The following is a 23,899-nucleotide window of genomic DNA, read 5'->3' as shown; positions in this document are numbered from 1 at the left end:
CCTCAGGCTTCCGGTCTTCCAAGAATAGACTATGAAGGACTGTGGTTTTACAAAATTAGCTCACGTGGTGTCTTTCTGCCCCTGTGGCTAGGTGCCCACGTTTTCACATCCCCGGAAATGAGCAAAATCACAACTTCTAGAACCTTCTAATAGTTCGTATTATGGATTTTGCATGTATTTAGATCCATTTATTTGAAATGTATCCATTCACCCAAATGGGTAATACCAAAGATTTTAGGTTTTCTAGGTGGGCGCAGAATATTTCTGGAGCAGACAAGACTCTGGTCAGGCAACGTGTTGCTGTAAATATGTGCACAACTGTTCCAGCTTTCAGGGAAGTCTCACATGTGCACGTGTACTCATCAGACTTTGTGTCTTTAACTTGGGTTTGGAAAATCTGGTTCTTCTACCTACACGTCTCAGTCTTGGGTTATAGCCAGTGACTGGGAGCACAGACTGTGTCTAATTCCTTCTGGAATTGTCCGGGTAAGACCGTGTGAAGACACTTAGTCAACACCTCCTGGTGATGAGGCGAGGCTTTTTTAGCCAATTGAGTGTGACCGTTCTGTCTATGGGATGGTTGTTACAATGATGTCAGACACTGGCCAGCCTTGTCCCCAAAAGTCTGCCCATACTGTGGTCCTAGGGTTTCTTTCAAAAGAACAGTCCGGCTCTATATGGACCTACTGAAGGTCCAGTTAAACCATTCCTGGTCTCTGGTCCCCTGCCATCTGCTGATTCCCCTCTCCTCTTCCCCGCCCCGCCACACCCCTTCCTCTCTGGGTCCCTGGCCCCCGCTGTCTGCCGATGTCCCCCATGCCCCTTCATCTCTGGCCATCCTGCTGCTGTGCATCTTATGATGTTCCAGGGATGATCATGTGTTTCCATGTGTCACAGGAGCTCTCCCGCCACAGGCCCAGGACAGGCCCCCGATGGCAGGTGCCAGGGACAGAAAGACAGCCCAGTGGAGCTCCAGCATTTCTACGGCAATGGTGAGGAGTCCCCGTAGGGAAGCTGCTCCCGCCTGAGCCCGGGAAAGATAATGTGCTGGATGCCTGGAGAAAGCCCTGTTGTCCTTACGGCATCCCCAACCCAGACGCCGCGAGAAATCACTGCTTCATTCTGTGTCCAAGAAGCGTGGGGAGGAAGCTTAGGAAGAAACCTGTGTAGCACATAACCACTGACGGCAGCAGCCTTGAAAGTGCCATTTCTCCTTTCCAGGGAGTCTCGGAGAGGGACACTTGGTATATTCTGAGATCCAGACTATTCGACCGGGGCAAGAAGGGGAAGGTAAGTCACTGGGGAAGATCCTGGTTGCAAACTATACTCCTTCATTCAACACGTGTTTACCGAGTACCCCCTACGTGCTAGGCGCCGCAGTGAGTACACAGAGTCGATCGGCAGACAAGGCAGGTGGAAATCCCTGTAGGCGGAGCTTAGATTCCAAAGAGAGAAGACAGACTCCAAAAGATGCTTCGTGTATCTGCTAACGATCAGATCCTTCTGATCGACATTGTGACCGTGAAGGCGGACGTCTGAAAATTTCCCTGAAGTAATGAATTAAGTATTTAAGTAATGAGGTTTACAAGCCACCTGCTATGTGGTGAGAACGTGTGTAGATACACGTTCACGTAACGTATATAAACATAGACACATATGTTCGGTTCATTCATATAAACAGCCCCATGTAGCCAATATATGGAACAAGCGAGACTGAGGACTTAATTACAAAAATGTGTTTCCCCACTGTTTCTTGAAACTTTGCGGGAGATCTTCCCACACGCTCAGGGTGAACATTTTGGCAGCAAAGGCTTTGCAGTACACTCTCCATTCTCGTAGGTAACAGACAGCAGGTGGACACGGTATGTCACGGTGTCAAGTCAGCAGCTAGAATATCCAGTTCGAGATGTTCATCAAAACTTAGCCCTCCGCTAGTTCAGGCAAACTTCAGAACAGGAGCTGGTGGCGGTGAGAGGGCAGGGTGGAGTTGGCCTCTCTGTTTCTGTGGCTGCTCTCCCTTCAGCATCCTGGAGGGTGCTGGGGACCTGGGTGGGAAAGGACTCGCCCGGCTGGTGCTTGGGAGCTGGCGTCCGCCTGTCTGGCAGCAGGTGCAGAAGAAGGCCGTTCCTTGAGAGGTGAGTGGCGCTGTCTTCTGACTTCCCGCCTGACACCCCTTCCTGCTGCTCCTTGGTACAGCGGCCGTCTCTAATCCAGCAGTTTTTGTGACCCTTCAATGGCCTCATCCCCACCCGCTCGCATCCAGCTTCCCACCGTCGGAGTCCTTTGGGAGCCGTGGGCCCTACTGGGCTGGGGCTCCATGGCTGCACTCCCGTCTTCTGTCCAAGCTGGACACATCCGTCCATGGGGACACCTAAGGATAGGTGACAGATAGTCAATTAATTTTAACAAGTGTATCCAGTCCCAGACCCACCACCACCATCAGGACATAGAACACTCCCAACACCCCTCCTGCCCCTTTGCAGATAACTTTTCCAGCTCTGCCCCAGCCACCAATGGCCCACTTTCTGTCCCTGGAGTTTTGCTTTTCTATAATTTCATGTAAATGAAATCATATGCAATGTAGTCTCTTTGGCCTCTTTCCCATAACATAATGTTTTGCAACTCATCCATATTCTAGCATATTATAAGTAGTTCACTGCTACTTTTTTTGATGTGGAAAAAATCTGTACATATTTAATGTATACAACTGGACGATTTGAGGATAAGTATATGCCAGCGAAGCCATCACCATCCTCAAGGCCACAAGCATGGGTAGTATCTCCTAAAATTTTATTCCACCCACTCTTATTTTTTATTATGATCATTACTATCATTATCATGATTATTATGTGTGTGTGTGGTTAGGACACTTAACACAGATCTACCCTCTTAGCAAATCGTAAGTATGCGATACACTATCGCCAGCTACAGGCACAGTGCTCCCTAGTGGATCCACAGAACTCACTCATCCTATGTAACTTAAACCCTGTACCCTTTGACCATTCCTTCTGTTCCCCCTCCCACAGCCCCTGGGTACCACTATCCTACCGTCTGTTTCTATGAGCTTGACTATTTCAGATTCTGCACATAAAGTGAGCACGTGCAGGATTTTTCTTTCTGTGTCTGGCTTCGTTTACTTAGCCCAGCAACGTCCAGGTCCACCCATGGTGTCAAAATGTCAGGATTTCCTTCTTTGTTACGGACGAATTATATTCCAGTGTGTGTGTGTGTGTGTGTGTGTGTGTGTGTGTGTGTGTGTGACATATTCTTTACCTATTCATCTGTTCGGGGACACTTAGGTGGTTCCCATGTCTTGACTACCGTTGAATAATGCTGTAGCAAACACGGGGTGTAGCTATCTCTTCAGGATCCTGATTTTTAATTCCTTTGGGTGCATACCCAGAAATGGGATTGTTGGATCATATGGTAGTTCTATTTGTAATTTTTTGAGGACCCTCCATATTGTCTTCCACGGTGGCTGCACCAACTTACATCTCCACCAACAGGGCACAAGGGCTACCTTTTCTCCTCTTCCTCCCCAACACTTGTTAGCTCTTGCCCTTGTGATGACAGCCATCCTAACGGGTGTGAGGTGACATCTCATGGTGGCTTTTATTTGCATGTCTCTAATGATCAGTGATGTTGCCATAGTCCCTTTCCAGCATCTGCTGGCCATCTGTCTTTGGAGAAATGTATATTCAGGTCTTTTGCCCGTTTTTAGTTGAGGCAGTAGTGGGAGGATTGTGGCTATTGAGTTCCCTGTGTTCCTTATATATTTTGGATATTAACCCCTTATCAGATATATAGCGAGCACATATTTTCTCCCACTTCATAGGTGGCTTTTCCAAATACAGCAGCTCACTTGCAAATTAAAATCCCCTGTATCTTCGTAGTAGAAATCTCCACTGTAGTCTAATCTTGCACTTGTGTTACAAATGGCATTAGGGCCTTCCCAAGATCACAAATCCAGCAAAAGACGAACCGAAGACCAAGTCTTCTGTCTTGCTGCAAGATCTCCTGCTTATAGAGCCTATCACCGTCCTTGACCAACACTGACCACCTGCGTTGTCCGTCACTTGGCTTTCTCAGCCACCCCCATGAGTCAGGACCCTTTGAGTGGAAGAATCAGAACTGCCTCCAAGTTGTTGGGGTTAACTGAATACGTCTTCTAGAATTACCTTGATCACGTACTGTTGTTCACACTCTTTAACGGATTTGTCAGAACACCACTGAAGCTGAGCACTGTGTTGGTGGACAACTTCTATCTCAGGCACTTTATTTACTAATGATCTGTAGCAAGACTTCTTCCCCAGTTCCCCGAGGTTTGCATGAAACCCCTAAAATTGTACACATAGTTCAACACGTATGACTATAATTCTGGGAAGAGAGAACCTAGGTTCTATCACATCGTTAAGAAGATCTGTAACCCTGAAAGGTCGATGGTGAGAACACAGTGATAAACAGAAGCCTCAATTGTCCCAGAAGCATTTTTTTTTTAAGGCTCTGTCTCCATACATCACTATGTGGCTATGGTGCTTCCATCCAGTTCTCTGAGACTCTTAATTCCCAACACGTAGGATCTGGCAAATGCCATCAGCTAAACCTCCCTCTCACTGCAGCTCCCTTTCTGGAGAACCGTGGAGATAAAGCTAAGGACAAGAACCCGTTAACGTAACAGAGGGTTTTCCCACGGGCACGCACGTGAAGCGCTCTCATGGGAACCCGCCGAGCAGTCAGGGGGGTACTCTGAGGTTGGAGTCAGGAGGAGGTGCTGTTAGCTAAGAGAGGCAAAGATTAAAGCAGAGAGAAATTCTGTGTTGACACGTGGTAAAGGCAGGAAGCAAGGTTTCTTGGCGTGGTCGTGAGGAAGGACCTTACAGATCAATGGAGATTACAGACAGCTTGCAGAGGGCTGGGCTACGTAACGGTAAGACAGAAAACCACCTGTGCTGTGGGGCACATTGGGGGTCGGGGGTGGGGGGGAAGCAGAAGCACCGGTGCAAAGGGTTCAGTGGCTCCCAGCCTCTGGGGGGAAAGCTCGCAGCCTGGGTTGAGCGGGTCGGGATGCCCGTAGTTCAGTGAGTGCCTTTCCCTCCACAGCCAGTGCCTCTGGAGCGTCCCTAGAGGACAAGGTGAGTGTCCGTCCCTGCCTGTTTTCTCTCCCACCACTCCCCACAGCCCCATTCTCTCTCCCTGTTCCCGAATCTCCTTCCTCTTCTTTCCACCCCAGCATGCCGCAGTTGTCTACTCCTCGGTGAAGACACAGTTCCAAGGGGACCCTGCCGGAAAGGTCAGGTCTCAGCATGAAGATGCCACGGACAGTTACGAGGATGTCCCGCCTGCGTGACTCATCCTTGCCCCGAAGCCCCAGCTCAGTGTAGTCCTCAGGGTCCCGGGAGTGACCAGCTGGTCCCAACTGCCCACGTGCTTTCACATCCACGACTCCTGATTCACCTTCTCTGAACTGGTGATGGGGCAGCCGCTGAAAGACTTGCTCAGGTGACCAGGATCACGGGTAAGAGAAGACCCTGGACCCCTGCTCGGAGCCTAATGTCATGTGCTCCCCACGGTCCCGTTTAGGGAAAAGGAAGAAGGGTGGAGAAGCACTCCTGTTCAAAAACAGAAGCACAGGTTTTGGTGACTTGGGATTTGCACAAAGGCACGCCTGAGTGACTCAGGTCTCTGCTCAATGCGTCCCCAACAACTGTCCCACTTGGGGTCATCTGCATCGGTTGGCTTAACCATGCACAGTGCCCAGGTCCTTCCCACACCAAGCCCAGGGCCACCTCTCCTGCCTACACTGCTTACAGTCAGGATTGCGCTGTAGACAAAAGAATCCACACCACTAGTTTGCAGAGGAAAGAATTTAAATAGGGTATTAATTAATTAATTGGGGTATTAAGAAGCAGGCTCTAGGCTGAGCTTCCAAAAGCAAAGGTAATTATGTTAATGTTATTTAAGACAAAGATTTTCCACACTAGAGAAAAAAATACAAAAACAAAATTAATAACCCTACAAACCCTAATTGGAAATATCCGCAGAAGTTGATATCAAGCTCTTTTTAAAAAAGATATTTATTTCCTAGGTCTGTCCACTGAAAAGGCCTAGAAATAATTAGCAACCCAACAGCAGTGAGCATCCCTCCCATAGGCTGTGCTTTCCAAATACAATTTCCCACCCAAGGGTACTGGGCTGTCTTTCTTGCAGGAGGCATGTCTTTAGTTACCGAATAGTTGATACGAGAATAAGTAATTCTTCCAATAAATGAAGAAGGAATGAAAGGCACAGAAAACCACTCTTTTGATGGCAAATTTCATGGAACACCCACTGATTAGGTTAGCATCAAAAACCAGACAGCCTAACACTCTGTGCCTCCTGATGGAAGTATTCAATGTCACCTACAAAGTACTCATGCCCAAGATATCAAAATTGAATCCAATCAAGTTTCTAGACCCAACAACCAGCTGACAGGAAATACAAGGGGCTACAGCAATCAATAAAATCCATGCTGTGGAAAAATCTACAGGACAAGTGACCCAGTTTCTTCAACAAGCAAATGACAAGAAGAAGGAAGGGAAGGAGGGGAGGGGAGAGAAAAAAGGAAGAGAAGAGGAGGGGAGGGGAGGGGAGGGGGAGGGAAGGGGAGGGAAGGGAGGGGAGGGGAAGGGAGGGAAGGGAGGGGAGGCAAAGGAGGGGAGGGGAGGGGAGGGGGAGGGGAGGGGAGGGGAGGGGAGAGGAGGGAGGGAGATGGGGGAGGAGGGGAGGGAAAAAGGAAAGGAAAGGAAAGAGGGAGAAAACCTATAAGCTAAGTGAGACTTGACATACATCAACCAAAGAGACCTTGTTTGGATCCCGCCTCAAACCAAGTTAGGAAAAATACTACTTAGGAAACTCTAAAGGAAATTTGTATGCTACTGTTAAGAAATTATTTGTTTTCGGTATAAGTGATAGTGTTATAGTTATGTTTTTATCTTTTTTACATTTATTTATTTTTGAGAGAGACAGAGCACAAGTGGGGGAGGGTAGAGAGAGAAGGAGACACAGAATCCAAAGCGGGCTCCAGGTTCCGAGCTGTCAGCACAGAGCCCGACGCGGGGCTCCAACCCCCAAACCATGAGATCATGACCTGAGCCGAAGTCGGACGCTCAACCCACTGAGCCCCCCAGGCCCCATACTTATGCTTTATTTTACAAATAGAGTATTCATCTTTAAGAACTCAGACTGGCATATTTGTAGATTAAGGGCCACAGCCTTGTTTGTAACAATCCAGTAGAGCGGGGCAGGTGGATGAAAGGGGGCCAGCCGTGTGCACCATTTCTGAAGCCTGGTGACAGGTACGCTGTGGGCGGAAGGGGCTCACACTAGCCTCTGCTTTGTAGGTTTTTAATCTTCCACAATAAAGCACTAAAATATCCACACCCGGACGCGGTCTCTTTCGGTGACCGCCAGCACCTCCGCCCTGGCGAGGGCCCCCCTCGCCCATCACAGCGGTGGGCTTGTGGTCCCTGCTGGCGTCTTTCCCCCACACCACCCATTCCTGGCGCCGCAGTCAGGCTGTGTTCTCAAATTCGCAGTGAAGTCCCCTCTCCCATCAGCAGACGCAGGGCCCTGGCCTGCCCACAGCGCTCCCCCCGACCTCCCTCCAGTGACCTCCCGCCTCTCTCCTTCTCATCACTCAGCTACAGACACTGTAGCCCCCCTAAAGCCTGCAGGGAGAGCCCTTCCCCCCGGATGGCCGTCAAGGCCTTGAGACCCACCCTGAAACGCGTGTATTTTGGAAACTCTCACCCTGATCTCCAGCAGCCCATCTCCCTCGTCTCTTCTCCCCTTAGCATGTCACTGTGAAACACGCTACAAAACTCACCTATTACGCTTCCTGTATGTCAGCCCTCGAGAAAGTGTGCTTCATTGGACAACACCCTCTGTCTCTTTTGCTCACTGACAGACCCCAGGCACTTAGAACTGTGCTTGGCACAGAGTAGGTGCTTACTAAATACTTTTTATCCAAAACGCTGGGGTCAGAGAGGCATCATTCATACTCGGGTACACAGTACAGGGGCAGAGCTGATGTCAGAAGTTTCTCCAGTTTAGTCCAGTTTAAAAGCTTGTGTTTAGGGGCACCTGGGTGGCTCAGTCGGTTGAGCATCTGACTTTGGCTCAGGTCATGATCGCACAGTTTGTGGGTTCGAGCCCCGCGTCGGGCTCTGTGCTGACAGCTCAGAGCCTGGAGCCTGCTTCGGATTCTGTGTCTCCCTCTCTCTCTATCCCTCCCCCGCCTACACTCGGTCTCTGTCTCTCTCTTAAAAATAAACATTGGGGCGCCTGGGTGGCTCAGTCGCTTAAGCGTCCGACATCGGCTCAGGTCACGATCTCGCGGTCCATGAGTTCGAGCCCCGCGTCAGCACAGAGCCTGGAGCAGTCAGCACAGAGCCTGGAGCCTGTTTCGGATTCTGTGTCTCCCTCTCTCTGACCTTCCCCCATTCATGCTCTCTCTCTGTCTCAAAAATAAACGTTAAAAAAAAAAAAGATAAAAATAAACATTAAAAAAAAATTTTTAAAAAGCTTGCGTCTTTGTGGGTTTTTTTTTTAATTTTGTTTTAAAAACATATACTTAGTAATGTCTCCAGTGTCAGGCCATCCTTTTTTTTTTTTTTTGGTACAAATTATGTAAAACATTTATGCTAAAAACTTTTCTTCCTCCCCAAACAAAAAAGAAAATTAAAAATTACAAAATTAAAAACTGAGTATTCTAACTACAGCTCACTTTGTTTTTATAAACACTTCATCCATAACAAAAGATACAAACATGCAAAAAACCTGAATCCATAATGGAAATGATGCACACACATGTCCCGCACTTTTCCGAGACTATGCCAATAAAACACTATGTGCACACACCATTTTCACAGTGAAATGGAAAAAATACAGTAAATAAAGTGTACGTGTATTAAGACCAACAGGTATCTAACATTCTAGTTTACAAAAAAAATCCAATTCTGCTACAAATTGGTGATATGAAGACTCCCTTTATTTGCAATTAGCTGTGTAGGTTTTAAGATTTCAGTGAACAAAAAATCTCAAGTCCAAAACTAGAAATAATGTACATTTCCGACTCTCATGGTCTCATCCCCCGAGATAATAAAACCGCTTCATGAGTTTTTGTTTTTTGTTTGTTTAGTTCTGTGTTTTTTAATAAAAGTCACAAAAGCGTATTGAAGCACACCATGGTTTAATTTACTGCTCCCACCACAATATATTTTCTCTTACTTACCATTTCAGATATTCGTGCCATTAATAAATAGTTCTTTTTAACGTTTATTTATTTTTGAGAGAGAGAGAGAGAGAGAGAGAATCCCAGGCAGGCTCCACACTCAGCACAGAGCCCAACGTGGGACTTGAACTCACGAACTACGAGATCATGACCGGAGCTGAAATCTAGAGTCAGACGCTTCCGGACTGAGCCGCCCGGGCGCCCCATAACTACTTTTTAATGAACGGATCATCGGCTTCATTGAGGACAGTTCTGCCCTCCCGGCGATGGAAGAGACGCAATGTGAACGATCCACTACTGAGCAGCAAGCCGGCCTCACTCGGGGCCCCCCACTCCATCAAAGCGCAGGTGTGGCCCCTGTGTCTTGCAGTGGCCAGACCGGCCTGGGCAAGCAAGTGCTTATATGACTGAGCCCGTACGTCACCACCGTATCTGCCATCAGTGCCACTGCCCATGCGGACCCATCGAGCAAGCACAGGGTCGCCCTGGAAGACGCCCGCTGACACTCACCTGTGGCAGATCACCAAGTCCCCTGGGTTAGGGACCCCCGTCTGCAGCAGGGTCTCTGGTGGGCACTCACGGGACACAAATGGTCTCCTACTCTGGGCCCACTCCCACCAGCCCACCCGTATAACTTCCCTAAGCGTCCAGCTCTGGGCTTTCCGGACCTCGGACCACATGGCCCCTGCTCGTGGCTCAGAGCAGACCCGGCCCTGGATACTCCTCCTGCAGGCCCGTGAGCCGGTGGATGTGCTGCTAGAAGCTCCGGCACTGGCGGGGCTCTTTGCTGCCCTTCAAGGGCTCCCCGAGTGGGGCTGCGGTATCCCCCGCAGCTGATGCGGACATACGTCAGCCACGACTCTCCTCTTCTCCTCCTTTGTCAGCCCGTCACAGGGAACTCGGCACCGGGCAGTAGTTGCTGGCCGAGAGCAGGGTGGGACAGCAGCAGAACACAAGCCAGTCACCGTCTTTCACACCTGCAGGTGCCTTCAGGTGCCCGACCTCCCGGAAACCACGTCCACTGGGTGACAGAATGGTCCTGGACGCACAGGAGCTCTTGGTCAGTGGGTCGGACAACCTCCGGCTCGGGTCTGTGTGGTACCACGTTCAGGCGTCCAGTGCTGGCCCGGTTTTCAGTGCTACCCACGAGTTTTCTCGAAAGAAACAGCAGTTACTGGTGAAGGGGACAGGTTTGCTTCAAAACCCTGGGGTCATTGACTGCTAGTCCCCCGTCTGGGCTTGCCACGGGCTTCGCGCAACATCGTGATCACCCACAGCGCTTCTGGACCCTTTGAGTCCACGGGGTCATAAAATCCAAGGACGAACTGATTGCGTTACAGCCTAAACAAGCCGAAGACGTCTTGCTTGCTTGGGGAGCCCACCCAAGGATAGCAGCTGTGTGGGCTATCTGGTTACTGAGTCAGAGCAGGGCAGCCAAACGTGATCTATGTTGCCCACATCCAGTGGCCTATCAGGTGTTGGTTTCTCTCTTAATAGAATGGGAGCAGCAACCAGTCTGTCTTGGGAAGGACTATCTCCACATGTCACAGGGGCCATTACAGTGCAAACGCCAGAGGAGGGCTTATAACAGCCAAAACCTGGATATTGCTGAGGATAGGAGACCAGGGAGAAAGACAGTAACTTCGTCTGGGGCTGAGTTCATGGATATTGGGGCACTTAACAGGGTCTGGGTTCAACGCGCCTGCACAAGCCAATGCACAGCGGTCCCCATTAGTTGCTCTCTTGGTGGATCAGAACTTCTCTGTTACTCCGCAGCGGCCCGGGATCAGTGAAGTTGGGGTCCCAGCAATCCCTTGGTGTAACCTAGTGGGAGGATTCAGGATTTGTACAGATGAGGTGTTAGAAGTGGGTTCATCACGTCTGACCCACTCACACACACACCCTGCCTGTGTCCTCCTCTTCGGGTAAGAGGGCATGTGATAAAAGTCCAAGCTTCTTGGGGCGCCTAGGTGGCTCAGTCGGTTAGACGTCTGACTTCTGCTCAGGTCATGATCTCGCGGTCTGTAAGTTCGAGCTCCACGTCGGGGTCTGTGCTGACAGCTCGGAGCCCGGAGCCTGTTTCGGATTCTGTGTTTCCGTCTCTCTCTGCCCCTCCCCCACTCATGCTCTGCCTCTCTCTCTCTGTAAAATAAATAAAACATTTAAAAAAATTGTAGATGTGCCTGGGTGGCTCAGTCGGTTAGACGTCCAACTTCAGCTCAGGTCATGATCTCGTGGTCTGTGGGTTCGAGCCCCGCATCAGGCTCTGTGCGGACAGCTCGGAGCCTGGAGCCTGCTTCGGATTCTGTGTCTGCGTCTCTCTCTGCCCCTCCCCTGCTCATGCTCTGTCTCTCTCTGTCTCAAAAATAAATAAAAACATTAAAATTTTTTTTTTGAAAAAAAAAAAAAAAAAAGTCCAAGCCTCTTTGAGAAGCATACTAGAAATGGGCCCTGGACACAGGTGATGACCCTGCTTCCGAAGCGGGCTCCCTGATTATGGCGGGTTCAGGGAGGTGGAGACCCATGAAGACGCGGCTCCTACAGCAGGAAGCAAGGCCAGGATGGTGATCGGAATCCCGTGGCTGACCAGGACTTCGGGTCACGGGACCGGGAGAGATGAGCGAGCCGTGTCTGCATCACTGGAAACAAACGAGCATCCTGGCTGGAGTCACTGGAGCAAGACACCGACACCCCATTTTCTGTGCCGACCGCTCCATCAGTCAGGGTTCCGCGGCCACGGCAGAATCCCCTGCGGCTGCTTTATGAAGAAAGGGATTTAATGTCGGACGCGGAGGGGAAGGCTGGAGAGCGAGCCTCTAGGGCTGAGCCTCCAGGAGCAACTCCCCCCGACCCTGCAAGAGACCAGCCCCCGCCCCCACAGCTGACTCGAGATCCCGGGGCCTCCGCGGCTGCGGCTGCCGGAAGAGCTCCAAAATCAAGCGGCTACTGTAACCAGGGAACCAGGGGCGACGGTACCTTGGATGGACACGGGCTGCCACGCACACACGGTCCCACCCGTTCCCCTCAGTGTCCCGATTCACGTGCCAGGATGTAACTTTCCATGTTTGCTGCCCCCCAAAGACTTCTGGAAACTTTGAGATTCACATTGGCTTTTTCTCCCCTGGGCCTAAACTTTTTTTTTTTTTTCTTAATTGTGAGCGCTTTTGACAATTCCTTGCTTTCACACTTGAGCCAAGTTAGAAAGTTTACCTAGATAGTCTCTGTGCCCCATCCCGCTGTACATCGGACGACCCTACTGTGCACGTCATCGCCTTCGGCTCACGTCAGCTCCATCCCGGTTTCTTGTTTATTACATTTAATAAAATCTGTTAAGGCTGAGCGTGAACTCGAGATAAAAGGGTAAAACAGCCCCCAGCCAAATGTCACTTCAAGAGTTTCAGAAAGAGGAACCCCAAGATAAATATATCATTTATGTTTATGCAAAAGCATGTTGGGTCTTTGGACTTCCCAGAGGCACGGAAAAATAACACCTCAAAAATTTACATGAGCTGGAGGGGAAGGGGAAGGCCTTGAGCCAGTTGGCTTCTGTTCGTTTCTGGTGTAAAAAATGAGAGTTTTCATTACGAAAGGAAGTGAGCTCACCTGCACAGGGGCCCCCTTCGCCGAGGGCCGGGGGCTGCCCAGGACCTCACACAGGAGAGCAGCGTTCGAGGCAGGGACGCGCCTACCTTTCCAGGCCCAGTGAGAAAGAGAAACGCAAGACGCCTTGTTCAAAAAGCAAGGGGAAAAAAAGTGTTCAAAATACAGAAACATAAAGCTTCTTCCTTCTTTCCACGGTCTCTGCCTCAACTTGCCAAGATGTTTTTTGCTACTTAATTCTTAGTCCTTCTACGGAGAGAAAAAAATAACGTTGGAAATGATTCGCATGGATTTTACTGTTCATCTTTATATATAGCGTAACTGCAAACGTAAGAGCTTCTCCTGCATCCGTGGGATCACGGAGATCAGACAGCATACACCTAGTAGCCGATGCTGTGAGAGGAGTGGAAATGCGGCAAAAATCTCTCAACATTTTGCGTGTATCCCTTCATACGTGCACCTCCCGCCGACACAGCCTGCCTCTGGGAAGCTGGAAAGGAGGGTCTGGAAAGGAGCGGGCTGCACACTGCCCCGCCTTCCTCTTCCCTTCCTGCTGCCCTAGCCTAGGCCATCAGATAACTTGGGGAGGCGCCGTCGGGAGGAGCATGTGCGCTTCCTTGGCTGTTCAGGTTACTCACTCAGGACACACCCGCCCTCTTCCTACGTTCAAGCAAGTTCTGGTTCACATGGAAAGTGCGGCTTCTCGGGGCTGCCAGTCATCGACGTAACATGCTTGCTTTTCACTCACTTTGAGTCCCGCTGAACCCCCATGCCTGCGGGCCCGCCCGGAGTCCTGTGCTCACCGGCATTCCCGGTGTGCATGCGCAGCGAGGAAGGCAGGCACGCCTACCGCAGGCCCTTCTCCCGCCCTGGCGCTGACTTTACGGCCCCATCAGACTTCAGAACACAAGTCCGGAGATAAAATTATCAGGACCTTCAGGATGGCGGCAGAGCATTCAGCCAAGTTCAGGGCCTTCCCGAGTGCTGGGCCGAGCATCCTCATGAGGCCAGCGGCAGCCTGAGGCTTCATGTCGAGGGGCACTGCTCAGAGGCCATCACCGACTGAGAACCGACCTTCTAGGATCAAACAGGCCCCAAACAAGTTCTAGGTCTCTTGTTCTGAGTTTGTTTGTTTGTTTGTTTGTTTGTTTGTTTGTTTTGAGAGAGAGACAGAGGGAGAGCGTGCACAAGAAGGGGCAGAGAGGGAGGGACAAAGAGAGAATCCCAAGCAGGCTCAGCACCATCGGCACCGAGCCCGACGTGGGGCCTGAACTCACGAACTGTGAGATCATGACCTGAACCCACTGAGCCACCCAGGCGCCCCTCTTGTTCTAAGTCCTTCATTAACGATTTGAACCACTGTTGCATTCATAAGTATGTTAGTCCTGGGGTGAGATGGCAATTGCCCCCGGATGCCCAGGCCGACAGCGGCCTGTGGGTGCAGTGACTGCGTGAGCGGAAAGAAGGCCTGGGGTCAGAGGTCAGGGTGATGGGCTCATGACCTCTCTGCCCTCTGTGCTGGCAGCATAGACTTTGGGAACATCTTCTCCAGTCCTGACAACTGGGCCGCAAGGAGACGTAACACCTGCTTCATACCTGAGGAAGCCAGGGCTCACACCTTGCCACTTGCCCAAAGTCACCCAGATGGTAAGTGGCAGGGCTGGGATCTGGCTCCACGTTTGCCCAACTCAGGCAACCCCCTGCCTCCCACACGGCAGCCTCCTCGCAGGCTGAGAACCAGAGTTGAGAGGGTGAAGCTGGAAAGGAAGCACGGAGGGAAGAAGGCTCTGTGTGCGAAGACTCTGGGTGAGATTCACCTTGGCATGTCCCCAAGACGGGCAGAGATTGGCTCGGCAAACCTACTGATGGGTGCCTGCCTCGGTTATTATTTTTTTCTAAATATAACCAGGCAAATTAGGGAATTGACAAGAAATAAAAATCCACGGAGACGGGCTGACGCAGGGCGTCCAGGGGTTGAATTACGTGGGACAAGTGGGCGTGGCTTCGGAACTCGCAACAGGCCGGAAGGCGGGGGAGCGTCTGTCCCCTGGAGCCCCGTGCAGGGCGCCAAAGCCACCGCACGCAAAAGGAATGGGCAGCATTTAAGGACAGGAGTTGAGGGCCAGGCTAACCTGAGCTAATATCCCCTCCGCACGCGGTCAGGAAAAGAGTAGCAAGTGTGCAAATTTGACCCAAAGGCACGGGTGGTTTGCTTCCAAAGCCCGGAAAGTCGGAGGGCAGACGGCCGTCTCTGGCTACCGTGCGTGTTCATCAAACTGAGGCTGGAGTGGGCAGCACCCTAAAGGAAACTGAAATACTCCAGCAGATTCTTAATACACCCTGGTACCCAAGCCAAGATCGAAACCACAGAACATCCATCCACAGAATACCGACACCCGCTGTCACGGGGCTGAGCCCCAGGACGAGCCCCAGGACCTCACACAAAGCGCAATGAGCCAGCCACAGAAGAGCGCATAGAGTGTGAGTCCACGCCGAGTAGGCGCCCGCGGTCGGAACAGACGAGACTCCGGAGGAAGAAAGTAACTGAGTAATCTGTGTCCTGGGCTTGTGGGTGGGAGTGGAAAGTGCAAATGGGCGACGAGTTTCTATTTGGGGCGATGGAAATTTTTAAAACTTCGATTGTGGTGATAAAAACAAGTGAATTTTATCACCGAAAATTATACTCCCAAGCAGTTATTAAACATGTATGTATTCACTCGGCAATGTTTAATAAGCATTCGTTACCACAAGTGACGGCAATTTGGTGGAAGTGTTGCAGGGGAGGGAGCTGGAGGGGCACCAGGGGCCAGCAGGTCTGGGCCTTGACACTTTGCCGACCCAGTGAGATGGGCGTCGTTGTCTCTGTTTCTAAAGACGAGGAAACCTGGTCTCAGGTTTAATAATTTGTTCAAGGTCCTGCAGCTGGTAAGTGACAGAGCCTGTGCCCGTCACCCCCCCGCCCCCCATCCTCACAAAACATGGCCTGTCAGGTGTCCCCTCAGGAAGACGAGCAGATGTACCATTTAAGAAATTAAATCCTCCTGGGGCGCCAGGGTGACTCAGTGGGTTAAGCATCAGACTTCAGCTCAGGTCATGATCTCACAGCTTAGAGGTTCGAGCCCCGCGTCGGGCTCTGTGCTGACAGCTCGGAGCCTGGAGCCTGCTTCCGATTCTGTGTCTCCCTCTCCCTCTCTCTCTCTGCCCCTCCCCTGCTTACGCTCTGCCTCTCTGTGTCTCTCAAAAACAAAGTAAACATTGAAAACACTTTTTTAAAACAAGCAATTAAATCCTCCTTTTGTGCAGATTTTTGCCCACCTTTTCTCGTGGCTGCCTCCACGGAGCACCCTGGAGATTCCACCCCTTTCCCAGAGGGACTGACAGAGCCCTGAAGGACCACAAGACGAGTGTGCTTAAGCCCCCTTTCCAGGACACCTGCTTCTCTGGCCCTCCACAAACCTCTGGCTTTGATGTGCGTGTAAGCAGGGCAGTGGTACATATACACATATAAATAGCACAATGCTTATTTATAAACTGCAGAACACCGGGTTTCCATTTCCTGCCATCAGGGACCCAGAACAGGCCCTTAATTGCTCTTGAGAGTCATTTGACCGCGTCTGGCTTTAGCAGTGTCGGACCTGGCTGCCTGCTCCCATGTCAGTGGCTGGTGAATCTCTTTACTGAAGTTGTCAGGCTCATGCTCAGACAGATGTGGGTTCTAGTCCTGGCTGCTCTGAGTCTCTGGCCTCACAAGGCACTTGAAATTAAGGCACTTCATGTCTTTGAGCCTCCGTTTTCCTCACCTAGAAAATCAGGATCATACTGCCTGCCTGATAAACTTTGCCTGCGTTATTCACCGATCCACACGCGTCAGAGTCGACGCGAAGATTAAACCAGCTAATGTACGCAGAGTACCTGCTGCGACGTACGGTAAAGCGTCCAACATATGGGATCTCGTTCAGTTCAGAATAAAAGCGTATCGACCGCGCTTTACTCTCTGAGACCAGCCACAAATGACAAAGAGAACGAAAAAGCTGCACCTTTGATGAAACTTTTGAAAAGCCACAATGCCAAGTGCCAAACGGTGAAGGACGGCTCTTAACCACAGTGAAACTCAAATGTGAAACCAAAGCAGGGGAAGAAAGAAGGCGACAGTGAACACAGGCTCCTACACACGCCTCTGGGAAGAGCTGCAGCTTCTCCAAAAGCTGGCGGCAAGGTCCAAAGCTTCAGGAAGTAACTAACCCCTTGCTCTGAAGGCCAGGTTTGGGGAGTGTGGGGGCTGCAGAAGCCCCCCGGAGGCTCTCCAGGCCTGGGACGGCAGGCCCGGATGAAGCAGCCCGGGATACAGGAGGAGACGGCGGGCGACTCTGCCGGTGCAAACACTGTCCGCTGGACGGAAGCCTGCTGACCCGTCTCGCAGAAATCCCGTGACATACAGGAAGACCTCCTCTTTGCCCCCAAGACAGAGGCCGTGGCCGAGACGGACAGAAAAACGCCCTGCGGCAGCATGGCTCAGCGCAAGCCGTCCGCGGCCCGACTCACATCCCCGATCCTTTGACGCCCTGTTCTTCAGCTCGGGGAGCCTGAGCCCCGTGCAGAGATAAGCCGCGTGACAATGTCACCGGCGCGGGGCTCACCGTCTGTACGAGAGCAATTTGGGGAAAAGGCACGCACGGCGGAAGAAAAGCCAGACCTCTGAGTCCAAGGGGGGGAATCAGATACTGTCTTCCCCGTGATATCAGAGGAGTTTGTTTAAAAGCTCTCTTTTTTTAATGTAATAGACTTATCGCGAGTGAAAAATCAAAGAAACAAGACTGCAGGTAAATTAACATTTGGAAAGGGAAGAGGAAAACGAGCTACGTTAGGAAACAGGAAAGATGAGAAACTGCTACGACGCACCGAGCACTGAAGGCAGATTCGAGAAAACTCCGCAAACTGAAATAGGAAAGAATCAAAAGGCTAAAGTTATTCTGGGAAAACAGTGATACGAGTGCTACGCAGAAGAGCCCACGCAGCCATTCGTGGCACACTGAGCAAAGCCAACAGAGTAAACGCAGGTGGACGTGATGGAAGGGAGCATCCGACACATTCTGACGAAGTTACGCCACTTCAGAGGTCAAGGGTGAGTCACGGGGAACGCAGCCACAGCCGCGCCCCACGCCCCACGACGACGGCTGGTGCTGCACGAGAGGCACGTTTAGCCCAAGAATTTTAGACCCAGTTATCTTCAGAACAAAGACAAGACAAATTCTTTCTAACGTGCAAGAGCTCGGTGACGGTGGCACCGTGGAGCCCTGAAGACAAAGAACCAGAGTCGGAGGGGACTCTCGAGCCCACGCAAACACGGCACCAACGTTCCTCAAGTGTGAGAACTATGGTTGTAGGACTCGGCATAAATGTTCTAACTTTAGAGAATGTGGAAGTTCTATTATTACTCATCAGGAGGTGAAAGGGAAGAAAACATGGCAAGAGGTAAAAGTGAGCTGGTCTCTTTCTTTTTTATCAGAAAATAAATGGAGTCTAATCAAGAAAAAGAGCATTAAGAACACTAGAGTTGCACAGCTAGCCACTAAGAGAACTGAAAAGACACTATACACTCTTTGAAGTATAAGCAATGTAATACAACCGTAAAAGAAAATACTGACGAGGGATTGAAAGAAAATAAAGCAATTAGAAGAGAAAGTTTGGTAACACAAAATTAAGTGACAGGATTAAGACCAACACAGTTGTCATATGAATGCATAGGTGATAAATAAATGTTACAAAAGCAATAGATACATTTGGGATCTAAAAATGAAACCCAATAGGTTTTTGCATATATTATATGTGAGAAATCGTTCTAAAACAAAGTGACCTAAAAGGTAAAGTGAATTGATGCTAAAAAGCATACCAGACAGGGGTGCCTGGGTGGCTCCATTGGTGGAGTGTCCGACTTCAGCTCATGATCTCACAGTCTGTGAGTTCGAGCCCCAGGTCGGGCTCTGTGCTGACAGCTCAGAACCTGGAGCCTGCTTCGGATTCTGTGTCTCCCTCTCTCTCTGCCCCTCCCCCCACTCCCTCTCCTTCTCCCTCCCTCTCTCTCTCTCTGTCAAAAATAAATAAAACATTAAAAAAACAAAAAATAAAAAAGCATACCAGACAAATAGGGACAGGAATCCTGACATTAATTTCAGACAAATCTAATTCAAGCTAAAAAAAAAAAAAAAAAAAAAAAAAAAAAGGTATTTAATTGGACCAAAAGAAGGGCAGTATATAATGATGAAAAACATAAGATTGACCACAACTTTCCATATATCAAATCACATAATTTTACAATTTATAAATCAACCAAAAGTATTACATGAGAACACTGAAGATCTACTTAACATATTTAACATATTTAACCAGCTGGTTATACTAAATATATGTAGAACTTTCTGTCCTGAAGATAAAGAATATACATTCTTCTCAAAGCCCCATGGAATACTTAACAACTAACAATAACGACGACCATATTAGGTCACAGAAAATCTCAATAAATTCCAGAAAGTAGGATATACACACACCATATTTTTGGATTACAATGAAATGATGAACGAAACGTCATTAATAATAGCGAAAAGAGAAGAAGAAAAATCTACCATCTAGAGATTGGAAAACTCTAAAAACTCTTGTTTCAAAGACAAAATCAAAACTGAAATTGTAAACTACCTAGAACGCGTTATAATGAAAAGACTGTATCAGAACTTACAAAATATGGCCAAAGCACACACACAAAAAAATCCAGAGCCATGAATATTCATATGGCTAAAGAGGAAAAAAATTAAACATTTCATTTAATACTTTGAAGAAAACAAAAAATCTACGAAAAGTAAAAATTTATAAATTACAAAACAAAGAACTGTAATTAAACTCAAGAGCTGGTTATTTTGAGATTAAAAATAAATAAATACTAGCAAATAAAAACCAGGGAAAATAACTAAAAATAAAAACTGTCCTGAGTTAGGGAAGAAAGTCTGAACAGATAAGGTATCATGGTAGAAATTTAGACCATCGCTAAAGAACACTCTTATAAAAAAACATCAGTTCAAGACAGTTTCATAGCTAGATTTTTGTAACATCAATAACTATATTCCCTACACCGTACCATAAAAGTTCATTTTTAACTCAAGTTCCCCATCCAATATGAGTCAGGAGCAGACATTTGGTCACCAAGAAACCCCAAAGGGGGAAGACGACACGGGCTTCACGACTTTGTGCCTGCACTCTCTGAATAATGGCCAAGAGAAATAAAACATAAGAATTGGAAAGAATAAGGTAAAATTATACATGCACAAAACGCAGAAGCTGAGGCAGACTAAAATTAGTAAGTATGCAGATTTGAGTGACATGATTAACAAGCTTGATCTAATCACAAAAATAAACTTGAAGACAAAGGAAGTATTAGGGATAAATGAATTATTACTTGATGACTAAAAGAGTATTCCTGGGGTGCCTGAGTGGCTCAGTCGGTTGAGCGTCTGACTTCGGCTCAGGTCATGATCTTGAGGTTCGTGGGTTTGAGCCCCACGTCAGGCTCTGTGCTGACAGCTCAGAGCCCGGAGCCTGCAGCCTGCTTCGGGTTCTGTGTCTCCCTCTCTCTCTGCACCTCCCCCACTCACACTCTGTCTCTTTCTCTCAAAATAAATAAACATAATAAAAAAATTCTTAAAAAAAGATGGCCTAATCCACATGTCTGGGGCCTGGTCTGGCAGGCTGGGGCTGGAGCAGCTCCCCTTGATGGGACTGTCCAGTAGGGCAGTCAGACTTCATACTCGGTGGTTCAGGGCTCCAAGATAAAAACAAACCCTGCCACGTCTCTGAAGGGCCAGACTCAAAATGTGCTCAGCTTTACGTCTGCCACGTTCTACTGGGTGGCTAGATTCAAGTGTGAAGGATATATAAGGAACTTCTGATGGGAAGAGGGTGAGGTACATACATATACAAGAACTGCTTCTTAGGAGGCAGTCTGCACTCTAGCCACAAATATTTACATCCTTCTTACACGAAAAATAAGCTCACCACCTCCAGAGACCCCCGAAGACTCATCCAATCACAGGATAGGGTTATCAGATTCAGATTCAATCATCTAAATCAGGTCCAAAGGTGGATGGGCCCCCGCCAATGGGTTCTCAGGTTAGAAACATATACAGACATTTAAGAGCAGTGAGTCAAACTACCAGAAAGAAATAATTATAATTATATAAATTTATAAATAGATATAAATTATAAATAACATACATAAATATAAATAAATTACATAATTACATAAATAAGTAATTTTAAATGTATATGCACCCATAAAACAACTTCAAATTATAAAACAAAAAAAAGACAAGAAATTAAAGAAGAAATAGACAAATTCACAATTATAGAGGGAAACTTTAACATAATTCTCTTAGTAATTGACAGAAAATCAGAAAAAAAAAAAAAGCTGTATCTATACACCAACAATAAATATTTAGAGAAAGCTTTTAATGATATCACTTACAATAACACGAAAAATACATACAACTATTTAGGAATAAGCCTAACAAAAAAATGTAACTTCTACAAGAAAGTTACTGACTCCTGGTTTTGGCTCAGGTCATGATTCCAGGGCTGTGGGACCAAGCCCCACATTGGGCTCTGCACTGAGCGAGGAGCCTGCTTGAGATTCTCTCTCTCCCTCTGCCCTTTCCCCCGCTCCCGTGCTCTCACGCACGCACGTGCTCTTGCTCTGTATCTCTCTCTCTCTCTCTCTCTCTCTCTCTCTCCTCTCTCTCTCTCTCTCTCTCAAGTTAAAAAGAAAAAGGCAACAATTAGGACACTGTGGTTCTGGTATGAGAATAAACAGACAACTGGACGAGAACAGAGTTTCCAGAAGCAGACCCACATGGCTGTTTGTCTTACAAGGAGGTGAAATTGCATGGTGCTATGGGAAGCTTGGATTTTCAATAAATTTGAGACCCAGGCAAAGTGGCCATCTGTAAGTGAATATGAACCCTTGCTTATATATAGAAGTCAATTCCAATGATACTATGGATACAAAGTAAAAGTAAAAGAAATCAAGTTTCTAGAAAATAACTTGGGAGAATAGTTTCAAGAGCTTGGAGTAGACAACATTTCCTGGAAGGGACAGATAAAGCTCTGACCATAAAGGAAGAGACTGCTAAATGGACCACCAGAGTTACAGCAGGGATTTGTCAAAGGCTCTATCAAAGTGTGACAGAGACAGGGAAAGACATTCGCAACACATTACCTGGAAAAAGGATCCATATCCAGCTTTAAAAGCCCCACAACACAGAATGAGAAAGACTGAAAAATTAGAAAAAGGGAGAAAGATTGGAAAAGAGATTTCACATTAAAAAGAATATCTAAATTGCCAATTAAATATGAAACATGCTCAGTTGCAAAATTCATCAGGGACACAACAATTGAAACCACACTGAGATCATCCCAGAAGAAGGGCTAAAATTTACAAGACTGTGTATAATACCAGTATCGATCGGCAAGGATTTTAGAGGGACGAGAACTCACACACACAGGTTGATGGGGTGTGCATTAGCACAACCACCTTGGAAGGCAATTTAGCGGTGCCTTCTCAAAATATACGCAAGCCTTAGGAGCTGCAGACTCCACTCCTCGGGGTGTACCCAGTAGAAATGTGTGCGCACGCGCGCACCGGGAGACCCGTCCAAGAATATACATATCGACGCTGTTTGTGTCCAAAAGCATGGGAAGGCTCCTGGCTCGCGTTGAGGTCCTGCTGGGCTGCCGTGGGTTAAACTCTGTTTACCCTTATGATGCTTCTCCTGTCTCCCAGCGCCGCAGGTCAGGGGAGCATCACGTATGCAACGGGATATGCATTTGTCCGCGTGAAATTAAACGTCCCCTTAGGAGGACCGAGGTGTGGGCCCAGGGGGAGAAAAAAGGTGAGAAACACTACTTGAAAGGAAGAAAGTGGCAGTCCTCATGCTACTAATGTCCTAGGGATCTTTGTTGACCAGTATGCCAGGATGGAAGCTTGACTTTTGCAAGTTATCAAAGCAACGCACCAACATACTATTTGTCACTAATTATTAACATAGTGGTTGTTTATGGGGACGCCTGGGTGGCACCTGACTCTTGATTTCGACTCAGGTCATGGTGTCACGGTTGGTGGGATCGAGCCCCACGTTGGGCTCCGTGCTGACAGAGCAGAGCCTGCTTGGGATCCTCTCACTCCTCTCTCTCTGCCCCTCCCCCATTGGCTCACGCTCTCTCTCAAAATAAACAAACATTTAAAAAAAAAAAAAAAACAGTAAAGAAAGCCATAAAATGAAGTATTTCCTTTCCATCCACAGTTCTTATCAACACAACTACTATCTTAGGCATACTTTCCAGGAAAAAAAAAAAAAACAGCGTATTTGTATCAGCTTGCACACACGTGTTCTATTTGTCACATCTACCCCACTGGGACGATATTACGAGTACCAACCCACTCCTGGGCTCTCTCTTCCCACTCACCAGGGTGCTGCACGCCTCTCCATGGGGGTTGATCTCATCCATAATGACTGCACTGCATCTCGCCGCAGAGATGTACAGAATCTTCACCCACGGTCCCGTGTTCATGACCTTTCACGCGCTATCAGTGTTTTGGGCAGTTATGAACGACACCGCTGTAAACATTCTCTTAGACAATCTGCACATACTTCCCTTAAGGTAATTTCCCAGCCTTAGAGATGTGGGGTCACGGAGCCATGTGTGTGTTTTTTTAAGCCTAGAATTTATTTTCTCACCTTGGTCATAGGGCAGGACATTCTGATTCTCAGTTGAAGAAGGGTAGTGCCACTTCCTTCTTTCTAATTCACTAGCACGACCTGCTCTTCGAAAAAGAACTTTCTCAGATGAGCTCCTCGGGGCTGCTGTGGAGCTGTGCTTCTCAAGAATCAAAACCAGCCCTGTTACTCCTGAGAAAAGCCCTCATCTGGCCTCATCCCAGGGCAGGCCAGGCCTTCATGCTTCTGTGGGTGTCAGTGCTGGTCCTGG

The 23,899-nt window shown here is 48.4% G+C and overlaps 2 protein-coding genes and 1 long non-coding RNA gene across 3 annotated transcripts in view; 2 read left to right on the top strand and 1 right to left on the bottom strand.

Moving 5' to 3' along the window:
- Positions 1-6,523, top strand: part of FCRL4 (Fc receptor like 4) — an 18,148-nt gene extending 11,625 nt beyond the window's left edge. Inside the window, exons 7-10 of the mRNA XM_086694867.1 lie at positions 898-992; positions 1,222-1,290; positions 5,101-5,132; positions 5,231-6,523. Coding sequence (XP_086550993.1) covers positions 898-992; positions 1,222-1,290; positions 5,101-5,132; positions 5,231-5,347 — 313 coding nt within the window. The 3' untranslated portion in view covers positions 5,348-6,523. The remainder of the gene's footprint in view (positions 1-897; positions 993-1,221; positions 1,291-5,100; positions 5,133-5,230) is intronic.
- On the bottom strand, positions 154-23,772 carry LOC147572227 (uncharacterized). Its single transcript, XR_015246461.1, has 2 exons — positions 23,378-23,772; positions 154-2,371 (listed from the first exon to the last, which is right to left on the bottom strand). It is a non-coding gene; the product is annotated as an uncharacterized LOC147572227 (long non-coding RNA).
- The window catches only part of FCRL5 (Fc receptor like 5), a 40,502-nt gene continuing 40,290 nt past the window's right edge, over positions 23,688-23,899 (top strand). Inside the window, 1 exon segment of the mRNA XM_086694842.1 lies at positions 23,688-23,899. Coding sequence (XP_086550968.1) covers positions 23,758-23,899 — 142 coding nt within the window. The 5' untranslated portion in view covers positions 23,688-23,757.

Source organism: Puma concolor, chromosome E4 (genome assembly GCF_028749965.1).
Source record: "Puma concolor isolate L17-30 chromosome E4, mPumCon1.1.hap2, whole genome shotgun sequence".
Lineage (NCBI taxonomy): Eukaryota > Metazoa > Chordata > Mammalia > Carnivora > Felidae > Puma > Puma concolor.
Note: the sequence above shows the minus strand (reverse complement) of the source record. Positions and strands in the feature narration are given on the sequence as shown.